The sequence below is a fragment of the Manihot esculenta genome, chromosome 5 (assembly GCF_001659605.2).
Source record: "Manihot esculenta cultivar AM560-2 chromosome 5, M.esculenta_v8, whole genome shotgun sequence".
In the NCBI taxonomy this organism is placed as follows: domain Eukaryota; kingdom Viridiplantae; phylum Streptophyta; class Magnoliopsida; order Malpighiales; family Euphorbiaceae; genus Manihot; species Manihot esculenta.
Window position 1 is genome coordinate 25,149,268 of NC_035165.2, and position 13,014 is coordinate 25,162,281.

Sequence of the window (13,014 nt, forward strand, 5' to 3'; positions counted from 1 at the left end):
AAATGGCCGTTTAGCGTGGCGCAGACGTCTGACGCTTTCGTACGTCTATATCTGTGTGACAGAGACAGGTGGCCCAATAGGGGTAAGGCCATTATGCGTCACTAGCAGACAAAAGAAAAGGATAAAAGAGGAGCAACATTCTCCTCTCGGACTAAACTTACAAACCCTTTGTAAACCTTTATTTTCTGGATCTCATATTATTAATTTTTTTCTTATAAATAACTTTTGTAAAATAATTAATAATATTTTTGTGAAACCTTTTTCAGTATTTATTGCTAATACACAATGCAAGTAGAAGATAACAGTTGAATTCATCTTCTAGCCGCATTACAAATTTGATATATTCAAACACCAAGTAGCTCCCAACACCAAAAGCACCCTTCGAGCTTTATATTTCAATATCTTCACTTTTATCATTTATCAACTTCATCTGCCAATTCAGTTTTGAAAAATAAAGCAACATATGAAATGAGAAAACAGGAAGACGACAAATTTACATGAACGTCAACAACAATGATCGGATATTCTCCCCCACGCCCCGATTAACGTCTAGTTCTGTAAGCTAAAAGTGGAAGAGGTTTCAAACTGGTCTTTTAAACTTTTCCTCAACTTGGCAGGAGTAACCAGGATGGCTTCATCCACGTCAGCCTCGTTTGTGGGAGAGTTTGTATCGTCATTCGTTGCAAGAGGAGTTGCTTCTCGTACTTGTGAAGGAGCCACATCTTCTGCTACCTCCATTTGGGATTGGCTCGAAGATGAGCTAGAAGTGGGGGATAGAGGTCCTTCACTCTCTGGTTGTGTTGCAGCTGATTGACGGCTAATTTTAGAAGGTTGACGATTTGGAGCAGCAACTGGTTGGTGGGTCCTTGCATCTCGGCGCTGCAGCTGTAATTTCAATAGTCGCAGGAATTAAAAACAAATATGGTAGCATCATGTGAATTGCACCTTCACAGCCACCATTACAGATTCTAAAGGATTATTAGTATTTGAATTCAATTCCACATTTGTTACCAGTAGTATGATAAACCATGCAAGGAAAAAATTCATCAAGTGATACAGGGCTTAATGTCAAACTTCAAAGAGAAGTAATCAAACCAATAAATGTAAAAATTCAATTTTATGATGCAAATGGTAAAAGATATAACTCGTCTAACAACTACATCCTACAGATGAAGGGGAGGGGAAGCGATTGAATCTCCGACCAGAATATGATATGTAAAAGTGAAGAATCAAATTTTCAGCTTAAGAGAGTGTGACGATGAAAATGCAAGGCAGGTCCATTTTGCTTAGCTTAGGTGCTTTTTTAATAAATAATAACAAAATAATAGTAGTATTTTTGTTATACTACCTGAGCAGAACGAGAACTGGGAGTTGAGTGTGAAGAAACATGCTGGAAAATCTCCAAAACTCTTGTCTGACCATAACTTGCAGCCCATCGCCAGTATAAAATTGCCATATCTCCAGGTCTAGTTCTTAGTTCCAACAACAGGCGATCAATGTCATTCTCATACTTTGCAATACACGGTCTAAAGTAGGAATCATACACATACGTAGTTCCCTGGAAAAATGAAAGAACAGGATTAATCACAACGAAGATCACCCAACTACATAACATTCAGCTTTATTAGCTCCCCAGTAAAATATATACCTGAGTCTTAGGGTACCACAAGTAGATGAAAAAAGCCAGCTTAGCTTCATTGTAAAATGGAAGCCTTCAAGAAAGCAATATAAGAAAACAGAATGTTCATATAGAACCTCTCACAAATATTTCATCTGCATTCCTAACTAAGATTCCTTACCATGAAATAAAAACATCTGCAATTCTCTCGCAAACCGTCAACACGGCCACCAAAATCCTGCAACCCAAATAATTTTAAAAAACGATTCTAGCACCAAAACTTACAGCACATTTCAACAGGAACAAATGACATAAAATTCACCAGTATTGGCACCAAAATCGAAGATGCTCAATTTGTGGCTTATTCTTTTCAATCGTCTTGTAGCATTCATAAGCAGGATAAGCATAGCCAAAAACCATCCTGCCAATAATCAGCATAACTTTAATTTAGACCCAAAAAAAAAAAATCTTTAAATTCAAATGAAAGATAGAACTGGGTCATTGTTAACATACACAAGTCCTCTTGTAAAAAATGATCCAATCATTTTGTATACCTAAAAAAGAAAAAGTTGATGTTAATAACCACCAAATCTTTTAAAAACTCACCCCAGCTGAAACCAGGCTGAATAATCTAGCAAACCACACTCGAGCACTGACGCATTTAATCAAACACAAATGACATTAAAGGAACAAAAAGGCCAATAATCTAGCAAACTGCTACAAGAATCTAAAACCACACTTGATCATTGTCGCATTTAATCAAACACAAATTAAACTAAATAAACAAACTACCACATCAAAACCTTAACAATTAGGTCTAAAATAACAAAAACAGAACTAATTACTGTCAAGTAGAAGAATAAGAATGCCATGAACTACCTAATAGCGGAAAAATTTTGAACACTACGCAAGGTTCCAATCAATTTCAGTATAGAAAAGATAAATACAGAAAAATGAGACGCATTAGCACCTGATGGTGATTATTATATAGAATTCTAATAATTAATCAATTATATAAAACATGAAATTCAATTAAATTTCAAAAATTATAAAAAATGGAATCGAAATAAACATGGTATAAGATTGATTTGATTATGATCAGATTTCTAATAAAAATATTTTAAAACTTTATTTAAAAAAAGAAAAATAAATTTTAATTTTAACTTAAAATTAATCAATCAGCGACTAAATATAATTTTATCTCAGTTTAAATTTGATTGGTTTTTGATTTTATAATGGAATTATTTTATTTCAATAAAATTAATTAAATTTTATTTTTAATTTGAATTTATTTTGTTTCATTTAGATGGTGCCACCTCTAATAAGGCACCACTAATATATTTTAATTATTTAATAATTTATCATAAATAACATAAATAAGAAGAATGTAATTCATGAAAATATTTTTAGAAAAATATTTTTATATTTTTTAGTATTTAAAATATATATAAAAAATTAGTTAATAAAAAATGTTTATTTTATAAAAAAATTAAATTATTTAAAAAAAATAATTTATTATTTTAAGAGGAAATTTAGATATTTTCAAAAAATTATTTTTTATATTTACTGATATTTAAAACAATCAAAAAAATTAATTAATAAAAATTAATTTTTATGATAAAAACAAATATTAAGGGCTTGTTCACTTATAGAAAACTAGAGCAATTTTATAAAAAAATTTCAACGAAATTGGAAAACAGAGTTTTGTATTCACATGTTAAATTTTAAAAAAAATTGAAAAACTAGCCAGTTTTCCAATATTTAACTATGGTTTATAAAACAATTTTAAAATATTTTCCATAATTTTTCTTTATAATAAAAAATTTGTTTTCTTGTTATTTTCAAAACAGAAAACAATAACTCTTTCATAAAAAAATTATAATTTTTTATAGTTAAAATTAAATAATTATTTTAAAATTATTTAAAATTAGTTATATTATTAGAAAATAAATTATGAGTACATATAAAAAATGTAAAAATAAAACTAATTAACTTTTAAAATAAGTTAAATAATTTACTTTTTAATTATGAAAATTATTAGTATTTTTATTATTTTAAATTTGAAAACGATTTTTTATTATTAACATGATATTTCTCATATTTTTTCTTATTTTATAAAATTAAAAGTTATAATTTTCTTAAAAAATATACAATATAAAAATATTTTCAAGAAGTAAACACACCCTAAATTATTTAAGGAAAGAAATTTCTTCTAAAGTATTTTTTATATTTTGAAAATTATATTAGTACTTTTATATAAATTTATTAATATATTTTATATTTAAATTAAAATTAAAAAATAAAATATTATTTAGAAAATATTTTATAGGAAATTTTTTTTTCAAATATAATTTTTTTCTAAACCGTCAAATGAAATTTCTACAATATTAATTATCATTTTAGAACTTACTAGCTCTGTGTCCCATTAAATAATGCCACCTATAATTAGACATGACTATTTTTTTTTTTTCAAAGTTAGACACAATTAATTTATTTTAATTATTTTAATAATTTGTATTATTTTGCTTTTGAGTCACACGTGGAAAATGCTAAACAGCATAACCTTCTTTTTCTCACTTATCCTTTTTCTTTTAATATATATTTATGCAAAGGATAATGTAATAAAGTATATAATAGGGATTTTAGGGTGGGAAGTGGAATCGAGTTAAATCATTTTTTTAAAAAAAAATTAAAGTTAAAGTTAAAATTAAAATTAAAATCAGGTTTAACTAAAATTAAAAATTAAATTTTAAATAGAAAATTGAAATTGATTTAAAACTGTAAATTGAAATTCGAATTAAAACTAGAAGCAAATCAGACAATAATAAAAACCAAAATTGAGTTCAAACAATAAAATTAATGTTTGAAAATAAATGAATTAAATTTAATTTTCGTGAAACTTTAAATTTCAAACAAAAATAAATCTCTCAATAAATAAAGAATAATACTCAAAATTCAATACCACTTATAAAGGTGGAGGTAGACAAAAATACAGTATGATTATATTAATATATTATCATAATTAATATATTATTCTAATATTTAATTTTTCTTTTACCATACAGTAAACTTGCATTATTAAGATTTAAATGAGCATAAATATAGAGAAAGGCTACATAAAAACGTCAAAGTCCCAAGATACGAAACTCAATAAGATATAAAACAAATCAAGATGAAAGTAAATCCAACCAAATCAAGAAAAATCGAATCAGAATAACAAAAATCAATCAAATTGATAGTGTCAAACAAACAAAACATCATAATTAAATAGGAAAAATCAAATACTAAAAATTAAAGAGAATCACATTGTTACTACCGCTCCTCACACAGTATCGCCATTCATTATAGGTACTGACGACGAGCAAAACATAAATTCGAGATTGAAGATGAAGAGTAAAGACATATAAAATAAGCACATAAATAAATATGCAAAGAGAAAAGTGATTAAAGGTGAAAGTACAATCGGCAAACCGAAAGAAGAGACATCGTAGAGTTTAGTAAAAAAAGATCGACGAAAGTAAAAGCTAACGAACGTAATAGTGCGGCCCTGAGTTATCGACATCATACAAGAGTAGATCATTCTCACTAAGAACGAAAGCTGAATTCCTCTGAACACGTTTAGTAAAAGCTCTCTCACCGACTCTAACACTGAAATTTAAAACAAAAAAAATAATCAAACAATAGAAATAAAAACTATAAAATAAGTCTTTTTTGATGATAGAAAATAAAAAAATTAATGATTTAAAATTAAAATAAAAATAAAAAAATAAAAAAATGAAGAAATAAGAAGAAACCTCCCCTGCTCAAAGGCAGGAGAACCTAAACTAAAAAATCCAAAAGAAAAAACTTCAAACCCACGGCCACAAAGCGAGACGAATCCTAAGTAGAAAACTAAAGTAAATGAATCAAATTCTTCACCGATCGTGCCCCTTCTTTCTCCCGCTGTCATTCTCTCTTTTTCTCTACATTCTAAGTTTCAATTGGGTAAATATATAAATTAAATTGTTCACCGAAATTCATGTAATAATTTTCCATCAATCAAACTACTCATTGATTTGTAACCCATTATTTGTTGAAATTGTCATGAATCTCTATGGATACGAATTTACAAAACAATTAGAAGTCCTACTTATATTAGAATTTAATTCAAATTAAAATTTTATAAAAATAATTACAGGAGTATGAAATTTATTAAAGTAATTAAAAGAGTACGAAAATTTAAGATATGTGACCTTTATAAAAAATTCAATTTATATAAAAATAAAGTAAATCAATTATATATTTATATTTTTTTATAAACAGATGATAATATTATAAAACATTAATAATGAAACTCAATATATTTTAAATTATATTTTTTATGATTTTTATTTTAACTTTATTTATAATCGAGAGGATAATAAAAGATTAGCTAAATTATGTATTATATTTTTGTATTATTTTTAATCTTTTGCATTTGCATTATTTTAATTAAGTGTTTATTTTGTTATAAAACATTTAAAGTAAAAAATATATTTGCGTTATAGAACTGAAAAATTAAAATAATGATTTGATATGTGATGTGATGTGACCTTAATTTAAAAAATCCAAAGTTCTTTTCTTTTTAAATTGATTTGTATAAAAATTAATTTTAAAATAAAAAAGCTATTTTCGACTTATAAAACTGAAAAAAATTAAAATTAATGTTTTTAGTATGTGAGATGAAATTAATTTAAAAAAAATATTAAAAAACCTTTTTTCCGTTTTAAATTAATTTACATAAAAATTGATTAAAAATAAAAGATAGAGCTAATAAAATTTTAACTCCATTTAAGTGAAAATAATATATATATATATAATCAACCTAAAATTTTATAATTTATAGTTTATAAATAAAATTTCATAATTATCATAAGAAAATATTAATAAAATTTTATTTATTAGAAAATTAAATTTTTATTCTAATTTTTAACCTTTTCTATTTATAAGATATTGGTGTAATTTTATGTTTTCTTAATGTTTAATTTATTAAACCTAATTCACTTAACAAGTATTTTAATAAAATATTTTTCAATTTCAATCTACTTAATTTAGAAAAATATTTCTTTTTTATTTAATCATGACATTAATGACTATTGTATGATGTACAAGTTTAATGTTTATTTATGTAAAATAATGATAAATTTTAGTTTTTAAAATACTCTATATAAATAAATAAATAATTTATTATTTAATTTTTATAATATAAGAAAATTTATTGATTAATTTTTTAATTTTAAAAAATATATTAAAATATTCCTAATATATTAAAAAAATTTATAAATTAATCATTTGTTAATTTTAAATATTAAATGTTTTTACTATTTAATTTTTATAATATAAAAAATTTATCAATTAATCTCTTAATTTTATTAAAATATAAATTAATTAGTCAAAAATTAAAGATACGTTAAAATTTTCTCAATAATTAGATTAAAATTAATGAAATGATTGAATTTTTAAGTTTTTAATAGTTTTTTAAATTATAATTTCATATACTTTATAAAAATAATATATTATTCATTTTGTGCGCTACAATTTATAAAAAAATTTTATTTTTATTTTATTATTAAATATCATATTTAAAAAAATATATTTATCAACTATTTATATAAAAATATATTTATAAACTTAATTTTTATACAAATATTTTTTAAAAAGTAAATAATAAAAATAAAAAACTGTATTTAATTTTAAAAAAATAAAAATTTTACAACACAACCTTAATTTCACTATATACAAAAATGTTAAGTTTTTTAATAAAAGAAATGCTCTAAGCAAGTTACGAAATTAATGATGTTAATTAAGTAATTTTGCATAAAGTTATGAGATTTTGTTAAAAAAATAAAAATTAAAAAATTCAACGGTGCAATTTGATTTATGGATAAGTTTTCAAGATGGAGTAACGGTTGATATAGTAGGCATTATTACATGCGTGAAATCAAAACTATGTGCCCAGCTGCTAGCTTGTCATTTTCTATGACTAATGAAAAATCTGGTTGAAAATGATTATCAAATCAAGCTTTTTTTTTTTTTTTTTTTTTTTTTTTTTTTTTTTCTGTTCGTTAGTTATTGTTTAATCCGATGGAATTAAAAAGCTTAAGCATGAGAATTGAAGACGATATCCGCTGGTCTGTCAAGCATGAGGGTCTTTTTAAACGCAGTGTTGGTAATAAATTTTTCCACTCTTAGAATCTTACCATTTGAATTTATTTTTTAATATTTTAATATTAAATTTTAAATGTAATTAAATTTTAATATTATTGATTCGAATATTATGATTCTTAATTTAAAATTTATAATTTTTTTTATTTAATTTTACATTCTAGCGATTCGGATATATAAAGTATATAAATTGTAATTTAATCTAAATTTGGTGAATTTATATAAATAAGTAAATTTTCATTCCATTCATTATTTATAAAGAATTTATTAAATCTAATATTTTCAAATTTTAAAATTTTATTTATTTTTACTATAAAAGGCATATATAACATCTTTTTAGTTATTTTTCTTTTACGAGCTATTTTTTTCTATTTTTTTAGTTATTTTATTTAAGTAATTATATTATTGATGAATTCTCATGAATTTATATATAAAAAACCTTTCATCCTTTCAATAATTATTAATTAAATTTCCTGCTCTGGTATTCAATTTAATTTAAAATCAGTCAGTAAACACTGCATTAGGAGCGGCCGATTGTATATAATTTTAAAAGTTCATAATTTATAATATAATACATATATGTTATTTGAAAAATATTTCTAATTAGATAAATGATAATTTTATATTTATCAAAATATGTAATTATAATATATATTTTTTTAAAATATATATTCTATTTATTTTATAATTTTTATTCATTTATTTATTTTAATTGTCCCAAAATCATTGATATTTTTCTAAATTATAGTAATATTTTTTTTAAATTATAATAATATATAAATTGATTATTATAATTTTATTTTATTTTATTTTATTTTTAAATTTTTTTTAAAAACCTTTTAATATTTAATAAAATTTAATATATTTAAAATAAATATAATTAAAAATTAATAAAAAAATTGTATTTCTTAATAATATGTGTGAGTAAGTAAAATGAGACGCACGAATTTTATAATTCGATTCTTAATTCTCATCTGAATCTAAATTTGACGGTTATGAATTTTTCAGGTAATTGCTTAAAAATAATTAAAATTGTATCCAGATAGCTCTTGCCAGAACCCATCTTGTTAGTTATGGATAATGGTTGCGAAACCATATTTTGAATTTTGTTTGAGCTCTTTTACTGTAATCATGTGGACCAAAGACACCATACTATTTCACGTGGATCATCTGACCACACAACTGTTAGTGAGAAAGATTCACGTAATTATGTAAACTTCCTCGTGTAGGTCTCCTAGGCTTCCTCTAATTCTTGCAATGTACTGTACTTGGCTACTTCCCTGAAAGGCCTTGCTTTCTTCCTGCGTCTTATGACTTGCCTTGATGGTTTGGTGATAGGCGAGCAAAGCATTGGAGGTCGGTCCAAGTCTTTCAGCCCATTATAGCCCATTTTTCAACAATGGCATTATCCGTTCACAAGCCCAATAAGAAGGTCGCCTTTATATGCAAATTAGGGTTTTTGATTTGAAGAAATACAGAAACGGTGACGTAGTTGTCAACTACCGGCTACCGAGGGAAAGAAACAAAACAACAGTTTGAGCGATTGCGTTTCAGCTATTTTACGCTTGGAAGAATTCGGCGGCAAGTTTAACTGAGAAGTGAAGATATTGTGCTCTCGGCGTTGTTGCAGAGTATCTAGGGTTTAGCAGATAGGCAAGAGATGCTGTACATAATAGGTCTAGGATTGGGAGATGAGAAGGACATCACATTAAGAGGCCTAGAAGCTGTGAAGAAATGTGAGAAGGTGTACATGGAAGCTTACACTTCTCTCCTCTCTTTTGGTCTCTCCACTGATGGACTTTCCACTCTGGTACTTGTTTGAACCTCTCTGTTTCTATTTTTATAATCTAATAATTGTTTCATGCCTTTGATATCTAAATTTACTTTGTGGATTTTGAATTTGATTTTTAAGGAAAATTTATATGGGAAACCAATTACCTTTGCTGATAGAGAGATGGTAGAAGAGAAGGCTGACGATATATTGTCATCAGCTCGTACATCTGATGTGGCTTTCCTTGTTGTTGGAGATCCTTTTGGGTATGTAATCTCTTGAATTTTACTATATTTTTGTTTGCTGTTCCGTTTTGATTGCATAATTTGACTGCAGTTTTTAATATTTGTACGTGCTCTGATTTTGAAGTTGTTCTTCTCTGGATAATTTGATTTGGAATGCAGAGCTACAACACATACAGATCTTGTTGTTCGAGCAAAGGAATTGGGTATTGATTTCAAAGTGGTACACAATGCTTCTGTGATGAATGCTGTAGGGATTTGTGGATTACAGTTATATCGCTATGGAGAGACTGTTTCCATCCCTTTTTTTACTGATACATGGAGACCTGATAGCTTTTATGAAAAGATCAAAAGAAATCGTGAACTAGGATTGCATACACTTTGTTTATTGGGTGAGCCTGTTATTTAACGAATTTACTTTGCTGTTGCCTATTTTGTGTGATATCTTAGTGATCAAATATCTGCTTTTCTCCATTACAGATATAAGAGTAAAGGAACCTTCTTGGGAATCCTTGTCCAGGTGTGTGTTAAAGGTTATTGATCAAAGCCTTTAAGTTTTACCTTGGAGATAAATTTTTTCTCCATTACAGATAACTATTGATGAACTCATCACTTTCAAATTGTTTTTAGAGGAAGGAAGAAGTATGAACCCCCTAGATACATGACTATAAACACTGCAATTGAGCAACTCTTGGAGATTGAGGAAAGACGTGGGGAATCTGGTGAGACTCAACAAGTGTTTTGCTATCTTTACACATTCATGTTGCAACGTATTTTGTGCATTCTTTCTATTTTTGCATGGAACAACAATCTGTAACCTCCACGTGTTTTGTTTTAAATAAGCTAAATCTTTAGCTCTTTATTTGACAATTGTGACCTTCTTTCTTTTTTCCTTTCCCCTAAGCTTGCTGATCCTATTTCTGTTCTTATTTCTATTTTTTAGTGTTGCAGAAGCTGTGGCAGTTTTGTCTATATATGAGGCATCAGTTTATGGAACAATTAAATTCAATTAGCTGTGACCGTTAGAAACAACCCCATGCCTTGCAGATAAAGGGGAAAAGGGGAAAAACCATCTTACTAAAATAGATTGATGTTTACCACTTCTACTTTTATAGTGTCCACTAAATTGTCGTATCAATTGAGTTGGTTGCAGCTGTATAATCAACCACTATAAAATGAAAGGTAATCTTACGGAAGAGGGTTTGTGGGATTGATCGTGACCTGATATATAATGACTGCACTTGCTATCCTCCAACAAAAAGTATGTTCGATGTTAGCTATTATATTGTTCTCTATAACCTATTAGGCTATTATACTATCTTCCTAGCCTCAACTTATGCTTTTTAACCTTTGAGCAACTCTTTCTTGCGTGTTTTTGGCTATTGACTCAAATCTTTAAATAGAAATGAGCTTTCCGTATCTGTGTATCTACCAACTTTGGCATGATAAAAGCTATCCATTTTTGAATTACATTCCTTTGTTCAAATAATAGAGGATCAAGAATAATAGAATCTCATAATTCTTTGTTTATGGATGTCGTGCTCTGCTAAATTAGTTACTTTCTGGTGGGAAGTATGCAATTAGAGTGTTTTACATGGGTAGGCTCTTCATTTAGATCTTAGGTCCCTGTACTCTGCCAGGCATCAAATGCACGTAGAGGGCTGCCTACTTTCCTTATCCCTGATAGACTTTGTGATGATGCTAAACTTTTGAACCTTCTTTAGGTGCTACATTTTGGCTTTTAAGCTTCTTAATTAAAAGCAATTTGTTTCCCCAAATGAAGACGTGCAAATAAGTTTCTAACCACGGCATGTTTGCAATTCTTCCCTTGCAGCATACAATGAAGATACTAGATGTGTTGGCTTTGCTCGGTTGGGAAGTGAGGATCAAATGATAGTTACTGGAACAATGAAGCAACTGCTGGCAGTTGATTTTGGAGCACCCTTGCATTGTCTTGTAATTGTGGGGAAGACCCATCCCCTAGAAGAAGAAATGCTGGATGTTTACAAACTCGAAGGAGGGAGTCCACACCAAAAAGATGATGGAAGTGTATAATGTTTCTCTAAGAGAAATATGTTTTATGTCTGATTTTTTGTCTTGTTGAAGAAGAAAATTTTCCCGGGAATTCAGCTTAGTGTTTAATGTGCATGGTGCATTTACAACTTGTTGGTGGAGAGAGGATTAAGTACCTCATTTGCATTTTCTACTTGGCCACTACTGTTGAAAAGTTGGTGCAGGAAGAGGAGATCCATTTTTCGCTTGCATGAGGAGCCAAGCCAACTCCTCCACTCCAGGCGTAATGCAACGTTCACTCAATATCCTATGTGCACTTAGAAAAAAAAATATATTTATCCTCAAAATTTATAGCTGGAGAGAGTCTGTACGTCGGTATGCTTGTCAATCGAAGCTACTGTACCTTGAAAGATTTATTTGTATGGCTTATCTCTGTTTTTTCTGGTAGTGAGTAGCGACACTTGGGATGAGGGATCAGATCTTGTTGGGTTTGTAATACATTCATTATCTTTACTCTTTCAAAGGTGGCTTAGACTTTAATTAAGAAATCTTTGAGATACTGTTGGCCTGTCTCCGATCGAAATTCCTTCCCATACTGATTTGTTAAGACTTGGGGGTTCAAAAGCTTCGGAGAGAGATGATCATGATTCACTGGGACATTAAAAAATATAAATTAATAAGAAAGAGAAAAGGGTGCTTGATTTAATTGCTTTTAGATAGTTCATATTTGACATCAAGGGAACCCCAACTTAATTTGTTCATAAAATTACGAGGAAATGTCCAAATTTACCTCTGCATCATGAATGTTATGAGGTTTTAAATCACTTCAACTATAAACTTTGATTGCCTATGCGTAATCACAATTTGCATGCTCGTATAGACCCAGTTTGTGGTATTGCGAACCTGCTGGATTATTAAACACCCTGATTTAAAAGGCCTTGTTTGCTAAAGATAAGATCATGGTAACTAAAGAGGGCATTTTACTTTTTCATGTTGAAAAAAACAAAAATTTTTAAAATCCGGATCTAGAAAAACTTTTTTTCTAAATCAGGGTGAAAGCGGACTCTACCGCGATATGCGGTAAGAAAGAATAATTTAAAAAAAAATTACATTACCGCATTTTTCATAATTTAAAATTGGAACTCCGCATTTTAAAATTTAATTTTTATTTAATTAATTATTATATT

General features: G+C 27.5%; 2 protein-coding genes across 2 annotated transcripts; one reads left to right on the top strand and one right to left on the bottom strand.

The window, feature by feature from the left end:
- Positions 1-287: 287 nt before the first annotated feature.
- Positions 288-2,515, bottom strand: LOC122723660 (putative HVA22-like protein g). Its single transcript, XM_043956579.1, has 7 exons — positions 2,498-2,515; positions 2,132-2,172; positions 1,941-2,039; positions 1,800-1,856; positions 1,649-1,712; positions 1,349-1,558; positions 288-885 (listed from the first exon to the last, which is right to left on the bottom strand). Exons 2-7 carry the CDS (start codon positions 2,161-2,163, stop codon positions 550-552), a joined length of 798 nt encoding a protein of 265 aa, XP_043812514.1. The 5' UTR covers positions 2,164-2,172; positions 2,498-2,515; the 3' UTR covers positions 288-549.
- A 6,716-nt stretch (positions 2,516-9,231) lies between these two features.
- LOC110616237 (probable diphthine methyl ester synthase) lies at positions 9,232-12,399 on the top strand. The gene is made up of 6 exons (XM_021758597.2): positions 9,232-9,611; positions 9,714-9,838; positions 9,977-10,206; positions 10,295-10,334; positions 10,445-10,536; positions 11,649-12,399. The coding sequence occupies exons 1-6, from the start codon at positions 9,462-9,464 to the stop codon at positions 11,867-11,869; spliced, it is 858 nt and encodes a 285-aa protein (XP_021614289.1). The 5' UTR covers positions 9,232-9,461; the 3' UTR covers positions 11,870-12,399.
- The last annotated feature ends 615 nt before the right edge of the window (positions 12,400-13,014 follow it).